The sequence below is a fragment of the Rhinatrema bivittatum genome, chromosome 3 (genome assembly GCF_901001135.1).
Source record: "Rhinatrema bivittatum chromosome 3, aRhiBiv1.1, whole genome shotgun sequence".
Lineage (NCBI taxonomy): Eukaryota > Metazoa > Chordata > Amphibia > Gymnophiona > Rhinatrematidae > Rhinatrema > Rhinatrema bivittatum.
In genome coordinates this window covers 67,499,425-67,523,548 of record NC_042617.1, presented here as the reverse complement: position 1 = coordinate 67,523,548, position 24,124 = coordinate 67,499,425, and the positions used below count along the sequence as shown (strand labels likewise).

The 24,124-nt window shown below is 45.4% G+C and overlaps 1 protein-coding gene across 1 annotated transcript in view; it reads left to right on the top strand.

Moving 5' to 3' along the window:
* The window catches only part of LRPPRC (leucine rich pentatricopeptide repeat containing), a 312,777-nt gene that overhangs the window by 155,904 nt on the left and 132,749 nt on the right, over positions 1-24,124 (top strand). The window contains 1 exon segment of the mRNA XM_029593332.1: positions 6,009-6,216. Coding sequence (XP_029449192.1) covers positions 6,009-6,216 — 208 coding nt within the window.

The following is a 24,124-nucleotide window of genomic DNA, read 5'->3' as shown; positions in this document are numbered from 1 at the left end:
AGACATTCAAACATCACACTAGAGATGTAGAAGAATATGTAGACCCTTTAATACAATCAGTCTATGATGCCTTTGATACAACTTCCAGATCTTCAGCTTTAGCAAGAGGGTCAAGAAAACTAGTTGTGGCTTAAATTATCAGGTCTGATAAAGTTGTGCATGATAAATTAACTAATGCTTCATGCACAAGAGAAAATATTTTTGGAGACAAAGTAAAAGAAGATATAGTTATGGTCAAATATTGCACTATATTGCAGATGTCGACAACTACTACCATGGAACTTTCAGGAAACACTGCTGCCTTCGTAGCAGATATCAGCCTTACCAATATTACTGACAATGACTACGAATGCCACAACAGTCTCATCAGCACGAGTGGATAAGATTTTGTCCTATGGACAAGCTCAACAGTCCATACAAAAAGCTGGTCCCCAGTTTTGATTTTTTAAATCTTGGCCATTTTCTTTCTGTCCAGTTTCTTCTGGTGGAGGGAAGACTGTTGCATTATCACAATCAATGGTCGCTCATCACAACAGACAGGTGGGTCCTGAAAATAATTCAAGAAAGTTACCATCTAAATTTTCTGGAACTAATACCATTTAATCCTTCAGTGCTTCCTCCTTAACTACTACCTTTAGATCAGTTTCATGTATTAAAAGAACTTACTTCCTTGTCACAAGCGCTATCCATAGAACCAAGTTCCTTATTAGAAAGAGGAAAAAGGATTTACTCCATTCTAATGCCAATGTCAGGAGATCTTCATTCCATTCTAGAACTACAGGAACTAAACAAATTCTTTAAAGAAAAAGAAATTCAAGATGGACTCCCTTAGCACCATTCTCTCATTTGGAGATTTGGAATTGGCTGACAACCATAGATCTAAAAGATGCTTACATGCACATAGCCATTGACGAAAATCACAGGAATTACCTTTGTTTTATAAGAACATAAGAAAATGCCATACTGAGTTAGACCAAGGGTCCATCAAGCCCAGCATTCTGTTTCCAACAGTAGCCAATCCAGGCCATAAGAACCTGGCAAGTACCCAAAAACTAAGTCTATTCCATGTTACCATTGCTAATGGCAGTGGCTAATTCTCTAAGTCTAAGGTAATGGACTTCTCCTCCAAGAACTTATCCAATCCTTTTTTAAACACAGCTATACTAACTGCACTAACCACATCCTCTGGCAACAAATTCCAGAGTTTAATTGTGCGTTGAGTAAAAAAGAACTTTCTCTGATTAGTTTTAAATGTGCCCCATGCTAACTTCATGGAGTGCCCCCTAGTCTTTCTACTATCTGAAAGAGTAAGTAACCGATTCACATCTACCCGTTCTAGACCTCTCATGATTTTAAACATCTCTATCATATCCCCCCTCAGTCATCTCTTCTCCAAGCTGAAAAGTCCTAACCTCTTTAGTCTTTCCTCATAGGGGAGTTGTTCCATTCCCCTTATCATTTTGGTAGCCCTTCTCTGTACCTTCTCCATCGCAATTATATCTTTTTTGAGATGCGGCGACCAGAATTGTACACAGTATTCAAGGTGCGGTCTCACCATGGAGCGATACAGAGGCATTATGACATTTTCCGTTTTATTCACCATTCCCTTTCTAATAATTCCCAACATTCTGTTTGCTTTTTTGACTGCCGCAGCACACTGAACTGACGATTTCAATGTGTTATCCACTATGACGCCTAGATCTTTCTTGGGTTGTAGCACCTAATATGGAACCCAACGTTGTGTAATTATAGCATGGGTTATTTTTCCCTATATGCATCACCTTGCACTTAGCCACATTAAATTTCATCTGCCATTTGGATGCCCAGTTTTACAGTCTCACAAGGTCTTCCTGCAATTTATCACAATCTGCTTGTGATTTAACTACTCTGAACAATTTTGTGTCATCTGCAAATTTGATTATCTCACTCGTATTTCTTTCCAGATCATTTATAAATATATTGAAAAGTAAGTATAGTATATGAAGAACATTATTAGTATTGAGTCCTACCAGTTTGGCCTATCAGCAGCTCCAAGAGTGTTCACCAAATATCTAGCTGTAGTAGCTGCATGTATCAGGAAGAACAATATCTTTGTTTTTCCATATCTGGATGAGTAGCTAATATCCAGCAGGTCCCTGATAGAAGAGGAATGATCAACAATCTACATGCTGGGGTTTCTAGTGAACCACAGGAAGTCTCACTTAACGCCAACATTTCAGTTAGAATTCATAAGAGCTCACGGAAAACCAAAGAAGACAAGGCTTTTCTTCTACAAAGGATGAATGTGATTCACATAGTTCACAAATCATCCAACTAGCCATTAGTGACAGCCAGGACTTTGAGATTGTTAGGGCATATGGCAGCCACTATTCAAGTCGTTTCACTTGTATTTTTACACCTGAGTCAAACCCAGTGGTATTAAAGACTGCATTGGAATCAGCATCCCCAACCAATGTCTTTCAAATTAAAGATCACTAGATCGCTCATTCAGTCTCTTAATGACGGACTCCCTTTCAATCTACTACGTTGTCAACATTTGATTATTTTCATTCTTTACAAGTTCAACAGATATTAACAGATGCATCCATACAAGACTGGATGACATTATCAATATATGCTCACAAGGCATTGTCACATTTATCTTTTAGAACTAAAAACCATATTCAAGTATTTCCTTGTTTTTGAGAAATGGCTAAAAGAAACAGTAGTACAAATGTAGCCAAGTAGCCATGTACTACTACTACTGTAGGTGAAATATGTGTTTTTAAATGAATAAATACATGTACTACATAAACAAGCAAGGAGGCATGGAATCTGCAGTCCTTTGCAGAGAGGCATTAAAATTATGGAACTGCAGGCAAAATTCATTTGGATTCTGTATATTTCCCAGGAAAATTCAATGTTCTAGCAGTCTCCCTAGGCCATCAAGTAGCCTCAAGAGTGGTCCCTCCATTCCAGCAGAGTATGCTCTCTCTTCAAGTGCTGGGGAACACTACTAGTGGATCTCTTTGCAACTCTGTCAAATCAGTCTCCCACTATATTGCTTGAAGAGACCATTTGCAAATGGTATAGCATTGAACATCTTTGCCATTCCATGAAGCTCACACCTTCTGTATGCAATTCCTTCTCTTCCTCTCATATAAAAAAAAAATTCAAGTTGAGAAAGGACAAAGGTGGTGATACTTATTGCACCAGTCGGACAAATCTTATGTTTTTTTTGATTGGGTGTCTAGAGAATTGGATCAAAGAAGAGTGCTCAATGTGATTCACCTAAATTTCAGCAAAGCTTTTGATGCAGTCCTGCAGAAATAAAATGAGAAGATTGGGAGTGAGAAATCAAGGTGGTCGAGTGGATTACAAACCACCTGACTGAGAGGAGACAGAGGGTAATGGTAGCTATTCTGAAGAGAGAACGATATAAAGTGGAGTGCCACAGGTATTGGTTTTGGGACTGGTTCTGTTCAATATCTTTGTGAGCGACATTGCGGAAGAGATGGAAGGTAAAGTTTATCTATTTGCAGATGATACTAAGATCTGCAACAGCGTGGACATGCCTAAAGGAGTAGAGAGAATGAAAAGTGATTTAAGAAAGCTTGAAGAGTGGCTGAAGACTTGGCCACTGGGATTCAATACCAAGAAGTGTAGAGTCATGCTTCTGGGATGTGGTAATCCAAAACAGCTGTAAAGACTAGAGGTTGGAAATGAAGGAAAAGGGTGCATGAGTGTAACCTGCACAGAACAGCAGTTGCTACCCTTAACAGAAGGTACAGGGATTACTACCCTTAACCAATTAGCCTTGATGCTTGTGATGTAACTGAAACATCACTCTGCTTTGATGGCAGGGGTAAAAGGGGAATTGGATTCAGAAGGCAGCCAATGCTGGGCCCCTAATTCTATGTTCCAGGGTACTGATACACAGACATCAGGGATAAAGCATAGTGTTACGTTTGGCACTCCATGGACATTTCCCGCGGGCCGCTGCACTCACCTCTTCTGCCTGCCAGCCGCCACACTCACCTCTTCTGCCTGCCAGCCGCCACACTCTCCCTCCATGGCAGAATTCCACCACTGGAATGATACCAACAGATTACACCTTTCCTCCCTCTAGGTATGCATGCACACCACCTCCGGGGATTTAAAGGGACCGTGGTGGGAAAGTTCCTGTGGCCCCTAGAGATGTCGGATTCACTGCACTATTTAAGGGCAGCTCCACAGAAGCAACTCGCTCAGCAACAGGTCCCCAACTCTCAAAGTAGTGTGAGTTGCTCCAGCGTCTTGTCTTCAGTTCCAGCATCTTGTCCTCTGTCTTCAGTTCCAGCGTCTTCAGTGTATCTTCAGTTTTGGTGCCTTGTCTTCTGTCTTTGCCTCCTTCCTCGTGGTCCTCTTGTTCTTCTTGCCTGCCCACCCTGCCTATCCACCTTTTCTCTGCTACTATCAGCTTAGGAGTTCCCACTTGGGCTGGATTCAACCTGCTTGTCCACGGAGAATGCGAAGTTGTTTACCTGTAACAGATGTTCTCTGTAGACAGTAGGACAAACCAACCATGCAATCCCACCTTCCTCCCCCTGAGGTGGAAGCTTAGCTAGATAAGTAACCAAAGAGGCATTCTGAGCTCTGGAGAGAGCATGTTCCGTGTCTGCACCAACAGATGGCATCACCCATTTGTATGGCTGGTTTGTCCTACTGTCCATGGAGAACATTTTACATGTAAGAAACTTTTTGCTGTCTTTTAGCGGCAACACCGGCAGTGCAGACTAGTCATCGTAGCCACTGGATTCTGATTTACTGCCAGCCTCTTGCTGGCTCGTTTCCCCTGCCTTTGGCTCCTTCTGAAATGGATGTGAGGCATCTTTCTAGACTTCAGGAAGCCACTCAGCATTCATTCCGGAGGGGGGAGGCAGGTTACCTGGTACTGCATAACTAATACTTTGATGTGGTGTACCTTAATGCCACTGGAGATATGTCTCACAGTTTAATCAGGAGCCGGGGTAGGGGGGAGAGTATGGACAGGTGTTCTTCGGAGCATGACATTGGTCAGCATTCTCCAGTGGCCTAGCAGCCTTGTTGATCTATTACTAAATACTTTTTTTTTTTTCCTGCTTAAAACACTGCTTTTCCAGGATAGTGCAGAAGAGCAATATTTGAAGGCATGTTTCCGAAAAAGAAATTGCCTTCTTTTGTTTCCTTTACTAAAATACATGTGTAAAGCTTAATTGCATCGTTTACTAAAAGCATCTTAACCCTCAAATATTTATAATCCAAGTTAGACCATGTTCATAGATTTACACTGAAAAGGCCTGACCCCAACCAGAAGTATAGTTTTAATTCTAGGCATAGCTATTTTAAGGACTAGGCCACTTTTCTACATGACTTTTCTGGAAAGTGGTCAAAGCATTTTTCCTGTGAAATGATTAGGAAGAACTCTGTTACAAAAAAAAATCCTCTTTGCTTATTCCATACAGAAAAATGTTTTTCTGCCTTCCTAATGAAGCTTAATGAACCTAATGTTTTAACATGTAGTCTGTTGGAAAGCTTTCATTGGCTCTGCTTGGCTAATTAGTATCGACACAGCAAACAGGCCCTATCGGTATCAGACCATTAGTCTGGCTGTATATACAGTGTAAACACATCTTTATTATCTGGCCTCGTGACAAGCCATCTGCTGAAGAAACAATGGTGTGATTTAGCAGATGTTAGTACTGAACGATAAAAGCATCCATTTAGTTGGATCGTGCAGCTATAGGGCAGACTGTACAGGGTTATGTGGTGCAGAGTGGGCACACAGTTCCTATCTATAATTTGTAGTCGCAGTTGCAGAGAAATGATAAAACCATGCTATTGTGGATTTATAATTGTAGTCTCGTTTAGAAATGCAAGTAGCAATTAACTTGAAATCAGCATTATACACCAGAATTTACATTCCTGCTGGGTTTGAAATGCTGTTTTAATAACAGTTTGTTTTCCCTACATGAAATTACCTAAGGGCCTTTTGTGTTATTTCATTGTAGATGCTATTAACATTCTAAAGGAGATGAAAGAGAAGGATGTTCTTATCAAAGAAACAACAGTCGCGGCCTTTTTCCACATCCTCAATGCCGCAGCTGTACGAGGTGAAGTTGAAACGGTGACTCGGTTATATGAGACCATCATGACCCTAGGTTTGGCAAAGCCTACTGCCAACCTGTGTTCTCCGCTGGTGACAGTCCACCTTGAAAAGTAAGTTCATCGGGCCTTGATACGGAAATCAAGCAAGGAGATGGCACGGGGAATGTGCCTAACATTCATAAGGGAACACATACTGAATGTTTTCTAGGCTCTAAGCCCGTCATATAGGGTTTTTGCTGAAGAAGAATGGGGCTAGTTGTCTGGAGCATTTTTTAAATTTCCTTGAACTCCTGCTGGCCCAGTCAGTCATAGAGGAGCAATCATCAGGCTCTCTAGGGTTGATTGAACCCCATAGAGCAGAATTTATGGCTATTCTCTCTGCATTTTTAATTAGATATCCTCAACCTTTTTCCCATCGTGACACACCTGACAGACCACGCTCACGTGTGTGACACACTGCTCATTACAATTCACGGCGGAAATAAAAAAATAAAGGTCCAGTATTATTTTTATTGTTAAGAATGACACAAGGAAAAGATATGTATTCTGTCTGAACAGAAATTGCAAAAATAGTAAACATCCCACACCAAAACAGCACCAATTTCCAGCATTTAACAGTAACCACCTTACCTAAGAAAAGGCAACACTGAAAATATTACACCAGGCCTTAAGGAACCAATACACTTCCTATTAGGAAAAACAGACCAAGTCAGGCTGCTATAGAGTCCTACATAGAAACTACACGCCAGCAGAAAACCTCACCTGAATCACATGTGCTGACCCTCACCTAACAAAGAATAAAGCATAACTAGAAACATGCAGACAAAAACAGAATTGGAAACCGCAACAAGCCAGAGTCTCTGTATGCAGTGTAGAGATGTGCTTCGGGTAAAAATTTCGTGTCGGGCTTCATTTTGTCTCCCCCCCCCCCCCCCCCCACGGGAATTTCATTTTTCGGGGGCCCCGATTTTCGGGTTAGTGCACGCTAACCTGGCAGAGTTAGTGCACACTATCGGGAGTTAGCGCGCTAACTCAAATTAATTTTTTTCCTAAATTTCGGAAAAAATCAATCGTTTTTCGGTTCTCCCAAACCATTCCGAATTAGGCAATTTCGTTCACATTGCCTAATTCAGGAAAAACGATTGCACATCCCTAGTGTAACAAAGGAAAAAAAGAAACATCACCCAGCCTTATAAAACAAATCAAGAAATATAAAATCAGCAGCAGTAAAACCATACTAACAAAAAGAACAGATTATTTCAAAACAGTAATTAAAAACTCATATCAAAAATTTCTAGATACCAATAAAATATTTCAAAATAGCAGTCACAAAGCCCTGTAATGAAAAATAAGGATACAAAAAATGTTTTGCTCTGCAAACCTGGGAACATTTGATATCCAGGTGCCCTGAGATTGTTTTGAATTAGCAGGAGGGAGGGATGGTTTGCTTGCAACTTTCTCGTCTCTCTCGCTCTCACACTGGCTCTCAATCGCTCACATGTACACATGCTTTTTCTCTCTCACTTATATAGGCTCTTAATTACACATTTACACACATGCTGTCTTTTTCTCTCACACAGACTCTCATTCACATGCTTACAAACATGCTCTCTCTTTCTCTCATTTACACACAGGCTCTCAATCACATACTCACATCCCCCCTTACCTAAACCAGCTCTCAATCACACACAGATGCACCTGCTCTCTCTTATACACACAGGCTCTTAATCATCCATACACATGATCTCTCTCACACAAAGGATCTCAATCACACACATACACTCATTCTTTCACACAAACAGGTTTTCAATCACAGACTTACACATACAGGTTTTCAATCATACACTTGCATTCATGCTCTCTCTCTCACACACAGGCTCTCAATCACACACATACTCTCACATTTACAAGCTCTCAATCATTCACATACATGCTATCTCACTCACACACAAACAGGATCTCAAAAACATATGCTTGCTCATTCACTCACTCTCCTCCCCCCACCCCCCCAAACTAGTGGTGCAGCAGTCTCCTCCCTACCCTAAAGGCAGCAGCAGCCTCCTTCACTTTCAGCCCTCGCGGAGAAAGGAGTCCCATTGGCCGCAGGGGTTGGTGGTGTTCCTCATTTTACTCTGAGCTGCGCTTCTCATCCTTCTGGCCGCGCCTCTCTTCTTTTCTTCGGGCCGACACTGCCCGCACTAGCATGGTCTCTTCTTGCCGCGCACGAACCTGCTGCTCACCACTTCCTCTTCCGGGCTGCGGGGGGTGGGAGGTGGGAAGAAGAGAGCATGCCGGTGCCGCTGACTCCAGCTCTCCTGCTGCATTCCGCACAGGCTATCAGCATTTTAAGCCCGGGCAGAGGAGGACCTATTTCGCTTGGGTAGGGAGAGCAGCTGGGTCAGCGGGGGATCGGGAAGTGTGGCGACACCCCTGCGTGTTCTTGGCGACACACCGGTTGAGAACCGCTGCTCTAGATGACAGTAGAGATCCTCAGTTTTTATCTTTTTCAGTGAGTTGACCATTGTAACACACCGAGTCTGAATCTTCGAAAAATGTCTCGTACATGGCTAATTTTTTAACTCATTCACTGAAGGGTGCAGGGTATGACCCCTGCTTGTCTATTCAGAGTGAAAGATCAGGATTTCATTGTAGGTATGTTTGTCCCTCATACCATTCCAGGAGAAACAGAATACAGGGTTTTGGGACTCCTTTTATATTTTGGCAAGCGTTTGATGTGCATAATCAGTTAGTATTCTGTGTTTAGTTTGCACACCACGAGCAAAAATGAAAATCTTTGTTTCACTTGTGCTCATATATTTGTAAATCTGTTAAAAACTTGCTTTGATATTCTCAGTCTGTATTGTCTTGGGCTTTGAGAAATGTTCAAGAACCCTTGGAAGAAAAACATGCAACAGGCAAAGCGAGTGAGAAGATTTACAATAAGCCAGAGAGGACAAAAGCTGAAAATGTTTTCACGCTAATTCTGAAATATATCGAGCAGTAGTGAAGAACTAGCTTGTTAATATTTCAGTTCTGTTTATAACCGATTTGTTCGTTTATATTTATTATGATGGGGCATCATATGTAGAAAAACTCTAATCATATTAACAGAGAAAACCACACCATCTGTAATCATTGTCTCATATTAGCTTTTTGAACTTTTCTTCTTCACCACAATCATGACTGAAGAAATAGTGTGATTGCTATAAGTCTCATACCTTCTACAATATTTAAATGTTGTGCTTTGCTTAATAAAAGTCCATGTTGCACAGATAGTCTTGACTCAATACTCTGTTCATTTGTGCATGCCCATTAGACATATAATATATTAAAAAAAAACTTGACTTCCCTGAACCAGAATAGCAATCCATTCTATGCCTAATGCTCTCTGCACTCGATGCAACCCTGTGTTTTGAAAACTGCGCCAGGAGTGCTTGTGCTCATGGATTAAAGTCCAGTGTAATGGCAGCTGAAGAAAAGAGAGAAAATGAGGACGATTTCTAGCTGTCACTAAGTAGGACACTAATCTGTGAGCACAAGCACTCCTGGAGCAGTTTTGGAAACACGGGGTTATGTCAAGTGCAGTGAGCATTAGGCATAGAGAGGATTGCTCTTCTGGTTCAGGGAAGTACAAGTTTTATAATATATTAGATGTCTAGTGAGCATGCACAAATGAACAGAGTATTGAGTCAAGGCTATCTATGCAATATGGACTTTTATTAAGCAAAGCACAACATTTTTAAATATTGTGGAAGGTATCGGACTTAATTTTCTCCATTAATCTGTTTGCAGAGTTTTCCACGCGTGATGACTCTTCATAATAAATATAAGTGAATGATGCAGTTATAAACAGGACTGAAATATTAACAAGCTAGTTCATCATTTTTGGTTGTTATTTTTACTAGCTGTTTGGAATCTTGTTTAGTTGTAATTCTGAAAGGTATGCCATGCTCCGATAAATGAAACCACATATGTTCTCACCACCCCCACATTTTCTCCATACCCTAGATGACAGGCTATGTGATTACACAGGTGATAGAGTAATACAACAGAGGTAGATGGAGAACTGTTCTTGCAATCTTTGCAAAATCGAAATAAACTCAACTGATGCTATAGTTAAAGCATGGATTTCTCATGTTACATCATTACTGATGTCTTCTGGGTTGTCCATACTCAAGAGGTAGTGTGCTGGAGTTCATAGCTTATTATTTTTTGCTGACCAGTAAGAGTAAACGCTAGTAGATTTGACCTAGCTTGAGGTATTTTCCTACATTGAATGCTTTAGAACAGTGGTGGGCAAACTACGGTCTGCAGGCCAGATCCGGCCCTTAAAGGTTTTTAGTTCAGCCCGCCTATCACTGGGACACTGTCCATTATGTGTGACCTGCCGATGCTCTGACCTGCCTGCCCAAGTGTCTGATGTCATCGTCAAAAGCCAAGTTCCCTGTACGTACCCGGATCAGTCCAGACACCTGGGTTTTGCCTCCCCTCCAGCAGATGGAGACAGAAGTTTTTCCAAACAACCCTGGCATATATACCAAGGTGCCACCCACAGTCCAGCAGATGGCAGAGGTACAAAACCCACAGTTTCTGGACTCTGATTTCTACTGCTTGTGGGGATTGGAGTGTTGTCAGGATTTAGTTGGCTAATTGGGGCTGTATCTTTCACTTTAAATTTACAAAAAAAAAAAAGTTCTGTCAGCCTCCCAAGGGGTTGCTAGGTCCTGAGGGGACCATCCCCCCCTGGTCGAGGCCGCTGCTAAGGGTTGAGGATCCTGCCTTTGCAATTTTCAGCAGCGCTGGGTTGATACCGGGGAGCCCGGCTCACTCACCTCCACACAGGAGCAGGACCTGTTTTTCTCTGAACCTGGGACAGCGAACAGCAAGTTGCAGTCCATTTAAAAAAAACAAAAACTTTTTTATTTGTGCACGCTGGCTCTCCGTCACTTATTAGGCTTGTCGCGGGGGGGGGGGGGGGGGGTGGTTCTGGGCGACCGAATTCTTAACTTTTATTTCGACGAGTTTTCTTGTCTTCTTGTTAGTTGCAGCGGGCCTGTGATGCTTCGGGGATCTTCTTGCTGGCGTGCGGCTTGTCGCGCTTGCGACTTTCGCGAGAGGGCCTCTGCTCGGAGTGCGTGCAGGGAGGCGAGGGGCCTTCCGCTTCACTTCGGGGTGGGTCGGGCGCCGTGTTCGGAATCGCGTACTGAGAGGAGTTCTGTGATTTCAGCAGACCCGTTCCCGCTCAGCGTGGGAACTGAAGCCATTTTGGACATGTTTTGTGCAGACGTGCGCAGCGCTTGAGGAGGGGATTTTAGCCCCCTCGCTTTCCCCACAACAAATTCCTGCTGGGGGGGTGCTCCAGTGGGAGTAGCCTCTCCGGTACATGAGGATAGCCCCGAGGGGGGCTACTGATTCCTCATCGGACTCTTCGTTCTCCTCTGAATTTGTGCTACTTATGCACAAAGCCTTTAAAGCAAAACACGGAGGGAGAAAGCAGACAGCGGAGAAGCTCTTACAGCTACCGCACCCCAAGAAGTCCAGGAAGAGGGACAGATCCAGGGGGAGATCTGACCCGCGCCAGGGTAAGAGACCCTTAAGGTCCCTACTGGTGGAGATGGATTCAGATTCTCCATCTCAGGACGAACAAGACCCACTGGGTACGCCGCTGGGGGCGGCGCGGATCCACAGCAAGCAGAGGGGCTCAGATGATGGAAGGTGATGATGTGAAGGTGGTTCATCCGTTTAAAAAGGAGGAGCTGCCTCCGCTGATTCCGGCCATACTGCAGGAACTAGGGCTGGAGTCTCAGCCGGTGGAGTCCCGGCTGGGAACTATGGATCCGGTCTTGCTGGGACTCAGGGGTCCTACAGTGTCCTTCCCTTTCCATTTTTCAGCGACGGATCTCCTGTTTAGGGAGTGGGACACCCCGGATTTGGGGTTAAAGGTGAGTAAGGTGATGGACAAGTTGTATCCTCTTCCGGAAGACGCCTTGGAGCTGCTCCGTGTCCCTAAGGTGAATGCCGCGATGTCGGCTGTTACAAAGAAGTCCACTATCCCAGTGACGGGAGCAACAGCCCTCAAAGACTTGCAGGACAGAAGTTTGAGCTACAGCTCAAGAAGGTGTTTGAGGTGTCAGCGCTAGGGGTCCGGGCAGCGATGTGCAGTAATTTTGCACTGTGTGCAGGGCTTCGCTGGGTCCAGCAACTCCAAGCCCATGCTGATCTCTCTGAGGGGGAGGCTGCACAGGCAAATCGGCTTGAGGCGTTCATCGCGTACAGCGTGGACGCTCTTCACGACCTTTTCCGCACATCTGCCAGATCCATGGTGTGTGCAGTGTCGGCGTGCAGGCTTCTTTGGCTTCGGAATTGGGCAGTGGATGTTTCGTCCAAGTCTCACCTCGGTTCGCTTCCTTTTAAAGGCAAATTGTTGTTCGGTAAGGAATTAGAGGACATGATCCAATCTCTGGGGGAGAATAAGGTTCATAAACTCCCAGAGGACAGGCCCAGGTGGTTTGCGGCTCAGCCTCTGTTCCGAGCTAATAGGAGACCCCGGCCGGCTCGTTCATCCAGGTCCTCCTTTCGCCCAAGTTCCAACAGACAACAGTCGTGGTCTCAGTCCTTTCGAGGCAGACGTTTTGGTAGACCAGGTAACCTCCCCCATTGGTAGCGGGGGCTAAGGCCTCGCAATGAGATGCTGCCGGTCCATCCCTCAATAAGTCATCCACCAAGTGCCAAACGTGGGTGCCAGACTATCGTTTTTCTTCGAGGAATGGGCCAAAATAACGTTGGACCAGTGGGTCTTCACCGTGATAAGTCAAGGTTACGCTTTAGATTTTGTACAGCGTCCTCGGGACATGTTCCTGATATCTCCATGTGAGTACCGCGAAAAGCAAGAGATTGTACAAGGCATGATCCAGCGTCTTCTGGACTTGGGGGCTATAACACAGATTCCGTCCACGGAACTCCGCAGGGGCCGGTATTCCATTTACTTCGTGGTTCCCAAAAAGGAAGAATCTTTCCGGCAAATCTTAGACCTCAAAAGGGTCAACAAGTGTTAGCGGGTACCACGCTTCAGAATGGAGACTCTTCGGTCAGTCATCGCCTCCGTGCGACAAGGAGAGTTCTTAGCGTCTTTGGATCTCACGGAAGCATATCTCCATATCGGCATCCGCTCGTCACACCAGAGGTTCCTCAGGTTCTGCATACTGGGAAATCACTATCTGTTTCAAGCTCTGCCCTTCGGTCTCGCCACCGCTTCCAGAACGTTCACCAAGGTGATAGTAGTGATGGCGGTGCAGCTCCAGAGGGAGGGATTTCTAATGCATCCCTACCTGGACGATTGGCTAATTCGGGCGAAGTCCGAGGCCCTGTGTCTGGCAGCTGGCAACCAAATGTTACAACTCTTGCGGTCGCTCGGCTGGGTGGTCAACCTTGCCAAGAGTCACCTGGTTCCTTCGCAGTCTCTGGAGTTTTTGGGAGCCCTGTTCGACACTGCACAAGGGAGAGTATTTCTCACCACGGAACGGGTTGTCAAGCTTCAGGGGCAGGTGAGGGACCTGTTGGCCATGCAGATGCCCAGGGTCAGGGATTATTTGAAAGTCTTGGGTTCCATGACGTCCACTCTGGAATTGGTACCCTGGGCCTTCGCTCATATGCATCCCTTATAATCAGCCTTGCTGTCCCACTGGAACCCAGTGTCGGAACAGTTTTTCCTGCTGCTTCCGCTTACGGAGTCCGCGAGAATCAATCTCGACTGGTGGCTCATCTCGGAACATCTGGAGTGTGGAGTTCCCCTGGTAATGCCTGACTGGACGGTCGTCACCACGGATGCCAGTCTCTCTGGCTGGGGGCAGTCTGTTTGGGAAAGTCAGTGCAGGGGCAGTGGTCCCGAGAACAATCTCAGTGGTCAATCAACCAGTTGGAAACCAGAGCCGTGACTCTGGCATTGCGTGCCTTCCTCCTCATTCGGGGGAAGTCGGTCCAGGTATTGTCAGACAATGCGACCACGGTGGCCTATATCAATCGCCAAGGAGGAACCAAGAGTCGTCCGGTGGCGGCGGAGGCATGACAATTGATGGTTTGGGCGGAGCAGCATCTCCTCAACATTGCAGCATCTCACATTGCCAGGGTAGACCACATACAGGCAGACTTTCTCAGTCGCCGCCATATCGATCCCAGAGAATGGGAGTTGGCCGACAAGGCCTTTCAACTCATCTGCGAGAGGTGGGGCATGCCATGCATGGATCTGATGGCAACATTCCAGAACGCCAAGGCTCCACGATTCTACAGGCGGCGCAGAGAGACAGGAGCCGAGGGTGTCGATGCCCTGGTACTTCCCTGGCCGACGAACATCTTACTGTACGTGTTTCCTCCTTGGCTGTTGATCGGAAAAGTGATCAGATGGATAGAGCTCCATCTGGCAGAGGTGATTCTGGTAGCGCCGGAGTGGCCGAGACGTCCCTTGTTTGCGGATCTGATCAATTTGTCCACAGCGGAGCTGCTACGGTTTCGAGAGTCAGCAGCTCTTCTGCATCAAGGTCCCATCTGTTTGGAAGAGGCGGATCGCTTCTGTCTAGCGGCACGGCTTTTGAGAGGCAGTGCCTGAAGAATAAGGGTTATTCTGATGCGGTGGTGACCACATTGTTGAGGCCGCACAAACCATCCACTTCTCTGGCTTATGTCAGGGTCTGGAAAAGTTTTGATGCCTGGTGTGCGGAGCGCGCGGTGGATCCTATGCGGGCTTCGATCCCTGATATTCTTGGGTTTCTTCAGGCAGGACTTTGCAAAGGTCTCTCCTGCAGTTCCCTCCATGTGCAGGTTGCGGCACTTGGTTGTTTGCGAGGTAAGGTCCAGGGAGTAATGGTGGCGTTGCACCCAGATGTGGCGCGTTTCCTGCGAGGTGCAAAGCACTTGCGCCCTCCGCTTCGCCATCCGTGTCCTTCCTGGAATCTCAATCTGGTACTTTCGTCCTTGTGTGCCCCGCCTTTTGAACCGCTGAAACGAGCGACGCTAAAGGATCTCATGTTGAAAGAGGTATTTTTGGTTGCGATTTCTTCGGCACGTTGAGTTTCTGAATTGCAGGCGTTGTCGTGCAGGGAACCTTTCTTACAGATTTCTGATTCCGGAGTGTCCTTGCGGACGGTTCCTTCATTCCTTCCGAAGGTGGTGTCGTCTTTCCACATGAATCAGTCGATTGAGCTTCCCTCATTCTCAGATGTGGACCACTTGGATCCGGTGTCGAAGGACTTACGCAAACTGGATGTCCGCAGGGCTCTGCTGTGATATCTAGAGGTCACGAATCCTTTCCGGGTGTCAGACCATCTCTTTGTGTTGTGGTATGGCCTCCAAAACCTCGATTGCTTGTTGGCTAAAGGAAGCCATAGGCTCAGCATACTTACTGCATGGTAAAGTGGTACCGGTGGGGCTTCGTGCCCATTCTACGCGGTCACAGGCTGCTTCATGGGCGGAATGTCATCAAGTCTTGTCACAAGAAATTTGCAGAGCAGCTACTTGGAAATCATTGTATACTTTTGCAAGACATTATAGATTGGATGTGCAAACTTCGGATTCCGGGGGATTTGGAGAAGGAGTGCTCCAAGCGGGCCTCTCCGGCTCGTCCCAGGTGTCTGGACTGGTACGTCCCAGGTGTCTGGACTGATCCGGGTATGTGCAGGGAAAGGAAAATTAGTTTCTTACCTGATAATTTTCGTTCCTGTAGTACCACGGATCAGTCCAGAGCTCCGCCCATGACTGTATACACTGAAGTTACGGAGAGTCCGCTCGAATAACTTTTTTTCTGGATATTAGTACTGTTTTTTTCTCGCTTGTTCTTTTGGTTCTGCGAGTTCTGTTCCCAATTGGGGGTTTGAATAAGCCTTTTTTTAATAGGTGGACAGATAGTTAATTGTATGGTTTGGTTTTGTTCCATGCTGCTTTGACATTACGTAAGACTGAGGGACTGTGGGTGGCACCTTGGTATATATGCCAGGGTTGTTTTGAAAAACTTCTCTGTCTCCATCTACTGGAGGGGAGGCAAAACCCAGGTGTCTGGACTGATCCTTGGTACTACAGGAACGAAAATTATCAGGTAAGAAACTAATTTTCCTTTATTTCTCTTGTTGACACTTGACGCTTGAGCAGACAGGTCAGAGCATTGTCATGTTTGAATGCTGTACCAGCGGGGTTCCCACTGCCATTAGTAAAGAGACTCCATTTCATTGCTGTTGGTTGTTTCTGCCCCCCCCCCCCTTGCCAGCAAAGAGAGAGGCCCTGTTTGTCTGTGTCCTGGCAGGGTTCCCACTCCCACTAGCGAGGAGAGACCCCATTTGTTGGCGCTGGCAAAGGGACCCCATTAGTGCGCTGGCGAGGTTCTCCCCCCCCCCCCTTCCCCCCCCCCCGTGTTGGAGACATTTTTTGTTACTTTTTGCTGAGGATGTTTATAGAAGCTAGGCTGTATAGATTCAGAGTTTTTACCCAGACACAGACTAGTTTGAAGGCCACAGGCCAACCTCTAAGCGAACTCCTGTTTACTGTCTTGCACTGTGAAATGTTTACGAACAGGCAAGAGTGTGTGTTTAGTTATTCCACTAAGTCTATGATGAGAGAGCCTGAGAGAGAGAATGAAGGCCACACAGCTGTTTCTGAAAACTGATAAGAACTCAGAGGGAGGGAACGCTGTTGCATTCCACAAGGGTTTGTAGTGTATAAGAGGAGACAGCGAAAAAGAGAGAGGGAGAATGAGAGCCCTGGACGTGATGGTACAGCTGATCCTTTGGAAATGTAAGCTTTTTATATCTATCTAGCAATTGTTATCTACCATTACTTTTTCTATACAATCTGATTTTATTTGTTCTATCCTTTTATTGCTCAAATAAACTTACTTCCTTACTTGGAACCGTGATGTCCTGAATCCAAGTTTGGTGTGGCTCTCTGTGTAGGGGATAAGCTCCTGGGTTCAAGCCCCAGGTATAATCCCAGTATTTGTGTGGCTATTTGTGTAGGGGGTAAGCCCCTGGGTTCTAGCCCCCAGGTATAATCCCAATAATTGTGTGTTTATGAGGTTATCCCCCTAGGTCAGAGCCCCTGGGCAGGATACCAGTGTGCACGGTCTGAACCCGTAACACCCCGCTAGTAAGGAGAGGTTCTGTTGGAGTGCTGGCAGGGGTTCTCACCCCAGCCAATAAGGAGGAGCCCTTGTTGGTGCACTGGCAGGATTTCCATCTCTTGCCAGCAAGGAAAGGCCCCCACTGTCATCGTGCTTCCCACCCCTGCCAGCGAGGAGAAGCCCCGTAGTTGGTTAACTGGCAGGGTTTCCATCCCTCACCAGTGAGGAGAGGACCTGTGCTGCTGTGAGAAGTGGTGAATAATAGGGGAATAAGAGAAGGGACAGAGAGGGAGGGAAGGTAAAATGGTGAGGATGGAGAGTGAGTGAAATGGAAGGGACATGAATGACTGGGAAGGAGAGGGTGAATGACGGAGCAGGACGCGGTGAGTATCAGGGAAGGGAATGGGTGAGTGGGTGGGAGAGAGAGGCGACTGACTGAATGGGAAGGGTGAGAATAAGGAACAGAAGAGAGAGTGAGTGATTGAGTGGGAGAGTGAGTCACAGGAGTGAATTGGAGTACGAATGAGTGACTGAGAGGGAAGGGGAGGAATAGGAGGGGATGGAAATAAAGGGAGTGAATGGGAGGGGAGTGTTTGAGGGGTGAGTGGGAATGAGGGGGTGAATGACTGAGAGGGAAGGGTACTGAAGCAAGGCAAAAGGGTGAGTGGAAGTGAGGGGTGAATCACAGGGAAGGTAAGGGGATTGTGAGGGAGGGTGAGTCACAGAGGGAAGGGAAAAAGGTGAGGTGGTTGAGTGACCAAGGGAGGGAGGAAGTAGAATGGGGGAGTGAGAAGAAGAGGGTAGAGAGGTGTGAATGAACGTGTATGTATTTGAGTGAGAAAGGAGGAAGTCTGTGTACCCGCCTCTCCTTTTCCTTACTAATCCAATACAATCTCAGGGTGACTGGAAATGAAAAGTTTCGAGGTATGGAGAGGGGGGATTTATTTTTATTCTTATTAGTTTTAATTATTGGGTGTTGTGTCTGCTATTTTGAAATGTTTGATTTTGAGGAAATGTTAAGGTTTTTTTTATCCTTATTCTTCTTAATTATTAGGTGGTGTTTTATTTGTCATCTGTTTTGAAATATGCTGTTTGTTAATGTTTTCCTCACTGTTATGATTGATTTATATTTCTTGATTTTGTTTTATGAGGAATGGTGATATTTCTGTTTTTGATTTATTGCACCGCATATGAGTCTGGCTTTTAGTAGTTTCCAGACCAGTTTTACGTCTGCATCTTACTATTTATGCTAGTTTATGGCCTGCATTTGTGACTGAGGTGAGGTGGTCTGCTAGCTGGGAAAACACCTTGTACCTGTTGGGTTGAAGGTTTATCTGATTTTGATAGAGGCTGGGATCCATGATTGAAGGGGCTCCTTGGGTGCTAAAAATAATGGCACTTAAGCCTGCTAGATACTGAAATGCCTGCAGCAAGTGGTGGGGATTTGATTGCTGTGTTGAGCCGGTCCAAGGGGGACCCGACCCACCCCACCCCACCCTACCTTCTAGCCCTCGTTGCGCTCAATTTCTTGTAACGTGGCCCTAGCACAAAAATGTTTGCTCACCCCTGCTTTAGAGGGATAGAAAAGTGGAACTGAGATGAAATTGGAATAAGAGGGCCCCATGGTAGGCTTAAGAAACCTCAGAACTTTATCCAGAGAATCCTTCTGCCTTGAATGAAACTTGGGTACCACCTAAAAATAGGTAACTCATATTGCATGCTTCTCTTGGGGAAGGTTTTGAGTGGGCTGTTTAAATACATAGCCACTCTCAGATGTTTAAAATTCCAAAAGAAGTTTAAGAAATTGTGAGATCACTGTTATTTTGGAAGGTAAGCATTCAAAATAAGATGCATCATAAATCCTGCTTTAACCACCAGGTTTACTAAGATAATGAACTGCAGAATGCAGGCATGTTCTTCATCACTCCCTATACCCCACATTAACTGGCTGGGGAATTTGGGGCAATTAGCATGGGGGGAAAAGGCTTTTGGGCTGCTAAAAAGATTGTATTTTTAATATCCGTTCAGGGGCTTTCCATGCCACCTCACCCCCCCCCCCCCAAAGTGACAGTTTTCTATTCTAACACACAGTTGCTGCCTGCAGTGCCATTAGGTAGGTGGGTGCCAAGTGGACCGGAGATACGATACTTGCCTTTGGTCTGGGCTAGGTGCTAGGACTGGGGCAAGAAGCAGAGAAAACTGGCAGGAGAGGATGTTAGAGATGGTGGTGATGGTCAGAGTAGTCTTGACTCAGGGGTTGTCTGGGAGGGAAATCTGACTTGCAGGACTTGGCCGTCTTGCCCCTTTCTCTCCAGAATTGTACAAAATAAGTGTCGATTCTGCATGGAAGGATCAGCGCATTATTTATTTTTTTATTGACAATTTTTATTAGTATAAAACTATAGCCAACAGTCAACTGATAATACAACATTGAAAGTTGCAAATTCCAGATAACATTTTAGAGTATCTCTAATGGAAAAATACAGACAGTAGGTGCTACACATTTGAAATCTGCTTCCCCATTGGCTCCATCCCCTTCCCCTCCCTTCCATACTCTACCCTTCCTTTCCAATGTCAATTCCCTGCAAGCCCCTACTGAGATGGGGATGACTCCGTGACTTTCCGATACCAGCTTATTCCTTCAGGTAAGGCTTTAGTCGAGACCAGATCCTATGGAACTTAGGAAGTGTGTCTCTCCTGATAGCCGTCAGTCTTTCCATCAGATATATATGTCGTAATTTGGTAAGTAGGTGAGGACGAGTCAGTATAGTAATAGACTTCCACTGGGCCGCTACCAGCAAGCGAGCTGCAGTGATCACGTACGTAAGCAATACCTGCTGCTCCTCCGTATATGCCTCATACTGGATCCCCAATAACCAGATTTCTGCCAAGAGTGGGACCTGAGCTCCCAGAACACTCTCCATCAATCCCGCCAAAATATTTGTATTCGCGGACAGCGCCACCACATATGGATAAAGGAGCCAACTTAGGAACATTGCCGCCAACACATAGGAGAGCAACCCAGGAGCCACCGGGCTATTCTGGCCGGAGAATAATGCCATCGATACAAACGTTTATACCTATTCTCCATCATAGCCGCCGACATTGAGGTCTGTCCTAAATTGCAGAAACATTCCTCCCGTTTGCCCTGATCCCAAGTGACTCCCAAATCTTTCTCCCAAGCTGCTAGATGAGTTGCTAATGGACCATCCCGTCCCACCATTAACTGATATACCTTGGAAATAATTTTCTGTATTTTCCCGCCAAGATACAGTACCCCTCAAAAATAGATCATCCCTGTTGCAGGTCCAGTGTAACCCCGCTCGTGGCGATAAAATGTGTCAGCTGGGCATAGGCTAGAAACTCTGTCTTGGGGAGATCATAGATTCGTTGCAATTGCTCAAATGATAACATACCATTATTCCATACCTGTCCCAGGCAAGTGAGGCCTCTCACTTCCCACGGCGAAATACCTGATTGGACCGCCCAGTTGAGAAGTTTCTCAGATACCGGATAGGGGAGAGGGCTGAATGTTACTTACCCTCCACCAAATTCGATCTCCAGCATTTCCAAATAGTATAAGTACTTTGCAAGGGTGGGGGGAAGACCATAATATCTCGGGCTGCGAGTCCCCACAACCAGAACAGTCTATACAGTGGAGTGCCTCCCACTAAGGCCTGCTCTATCTCCATCCACTGTTTTGTGGAGCCTAGGTCGTGGCAGTCAATCATATGCTTATGTTGGGACGTGACATAATAATGTACTAAGGAAGGCAATCCTACCCCACCATCTCTCCTAGTCCTGTACAGCACTGCCCTGGCAACCCTAGGCGGTCTCCAGCTCCATATAAAAAGGAACATTTTCTTCTGTAGCAGTTTCAGTTCATGGGTCGGAAACAGGCACAGTAGTGCCTGAAAAAGATAGCCCAGTCTAGGCAGGATATTCATTTTAATGGTATCAGCGTGTTATTTTATCTATGCATAGGAACCTTCTGTTAATTTTACTTGTGCATTACACTGGCAGTAAATTTACAGAGGGTTAGTAAATAATGGGGTAATGGCTGATCAACTCAGTGCTCTCATATTTATATAGTTTATATTCATGACCACTCTAAAATTAATGTCTTTTGTTTTTAGCACAGCCGTGTTAGTTTTTATTAACATGTATTGTGGCTTTAGCAGACCAAAAATAGCACAGAATACATAGGCTTCTATCTCTAGAACTGTTTTTTTTTTTGTTTTGTTTTGTTTTTTTTAAATAGCAAAGGAAATAATTTTCAAAGGAGCTACGTGCATAAAAGTAGCAATATCCTAGCAGTTTTCAACAACCCATTTATGTATGTCGAATGCATAGAACCTTTTGACAATGCAGCACCATAGAGTGAATTTTCAAAGGAGTTACTTGTGTAAAAACAGCAATTTCCAAAAGCCCAGTTACACACACAACTCCTTTGAAAATTGGATGGAAGCAGTCCTGAGGTAGGTGACCAAAATGGTGTGGGGTCGGCACCAAAAGACTTACAAGATAACCAAAGGACCTAAATAGGATACCCTGGAGGAGAGGAGGGTCAGGGAAGATATGATACAGATTTTTAAATATCTGAAGGGTATGTATAATGCACAGGAATCAAGCCCTTCCCAGTGGAAAGAAAGCTGTAGAACTAGGGGACTTAATATGAAGCTCCAAGGGGGTAGACTCGGGAGCAACATCTGGAAATATTTCTTCATGGAAAGGATGTGGAGGTGAGGAATGAGGTGGTGAAGACAATGGTCTTATGACTTGTCTCTTTTTTTTTTTTTTTTTGTGCAATAGTTTATAATCATCAGTCAAGGTTTCCCAGTCTATTTTTTTTAAAGAAATTTTCTCTTGCAATTATAAAAGAGATGATAATATGCCAAGGGTCTCATATCACTCCTGAAGAAGAATACAGATATTCGAAATGCTGCAGCTTTGTGACTTTTTGATGAACACCTTCAGTCCTCCAGTGTATTCTTTTCTGACTTTTATTGTGGAACTGCTGGCGTTGGGAATCATTAACACAAGAAGATCAGTCCTTTGTGAAAATGCCTGCTCTGATGCATAATCGTTCATGAGAGTGAATAGTGACCCTTGGCATATTATTTCTGTTTTAATTGCAAGAGAAAATTTCTTTAAAAAAAAATAAGAGACTGGGTAACTGTGACCAATGATTATAAACTACTGCACAAAAAAAGGGACCTAAGTCATAAGACCAGTTTTGTGCAGTCCCGAGCTTGTTTATGAGGGTCACACATTACCTTTTCTCTGGTAGAAAGCCTGATACTGTTTCTATGAGTGGAATTTAGGATTAAATCCGAGTAATAAAATTATACAGCAATAAATAGGAAGGCTTATAAAACAACAAAGTTTAACTGGCTAACTCCCAAGGTTTTAATATCGATCCCCTTGTTGCAGAGTTTGACTCCTTGGAAACTAAATAAAGATTGCTACTGCCACAATGTAATTTTGAGCAGAGCAGACCATCGGGACTGCCCAAATCTCCAGTCATATTGGTCTGTTGTAGTCCGTTCTATTCAAACAGTTGTTGAGATACATCTTCCCTTTTCCCCCCATGTTGCTCATCATGAGGCTATGATTTACACAACTTAGGGGTCGATTTTCAGACGCGTTTCTGCGTCCATGTGCAGTCTGTTCCCGGAGCGCACACAAGGACGTGACGATTTTATAACACGCTTGCATCACTGCTTGCATTTTATAAAATACGAGAACCACACACACATGCGAGTTTTAAAGTTCCTTCCCAGTCCACTCCAAACCACCCCCCCCCCCCCCCCCCCCCCCCCCCCCGACTAACCTTTTTTTTTTTTTTTTGTTGTTTTGGAACTTATCCACTCCGAGCAGGAGAAAGTTCCGCATGTTGGCTGGCCGTTGGCACGCGCTTCCCCAGGGCAGGACCTAATGGCCGCTGTCCCGGTCAGCGCCGCCCCACCTCTGGCCCACCCCTTTGACAGAGCCCTGCGCTTCCACGTGTACCAGGAGATATGTGTCGTGTACTACCAGTCTCCCGCTGCTCTTCCCCCCCCTCTTCCTTCACCGAGCAAGAGGCAGGCTATCTTCCACTGCTGCCTTTGCCGCCCGGGCTATCAGCACGTTCGAGCCTGGATGGGAGCGGCAGCAGTGTTAGTGGAGGCTGACAACTGCGCTGGGCCTTTTCTTCTTCCCGCACCTGCCCCCACAACAGTAAGTGATGTGCAGTGGGGTGCACGGGAAGAAGAAAGAGCCATCCTGCACGAAAAAGTAGCGGCGGCAGCCCCGAGCAGTAGCGTGAGCCCGAAGCAAAATCAGAAGCAGCCAGAAATCGGCAAAGGAGACAGCAGAATTAGCCTCCCATGGCCGATGGGATTCTTCTTTCTTGGCCTGCAGTGGCTAGAGGAGGAGGCTGCTGCAGCTACCATTTGTGCTCGGGGGGGGCAAGAAATGAGAGAGCCAGCCAGCCTGTCTGTGAAAGAATGTATGTGTGATTGAGAGTCTGGTGTAAGTGAGAGCATTTGATTGAGATCATCTATGTAAAATGTTTGTGAGAGAGAATGTATGTGTGAGTGAGAGAAACTGGTCGGAGAGGTGATGTGTGTGTGTGTATATAGGAGAGACAATGGAAGTGACTGGTCAGGGAGATGACTGGAGTGTGTGTGTATGTGTGAGTGTGAGAGAGAGAAAGTGATTATGGGAATGAGAAGCCTGTGCATGTGGAGAGAGCTAGCATAGGAGTAAGAAACCTGGGTGTGTGTGAGACACAGCATGGGAGGGAGAAGCCTGTGTATGTAAGATAGAACATGGAAGTGGGAAGCGTGTGTGTGTGTGTGAGAGAGAGAGACTGATCAGGAAGGTGACTGGTGTGTGTGTAAGAGAAAGACTGGTTGGGAGATGGTGTGTGAAAGA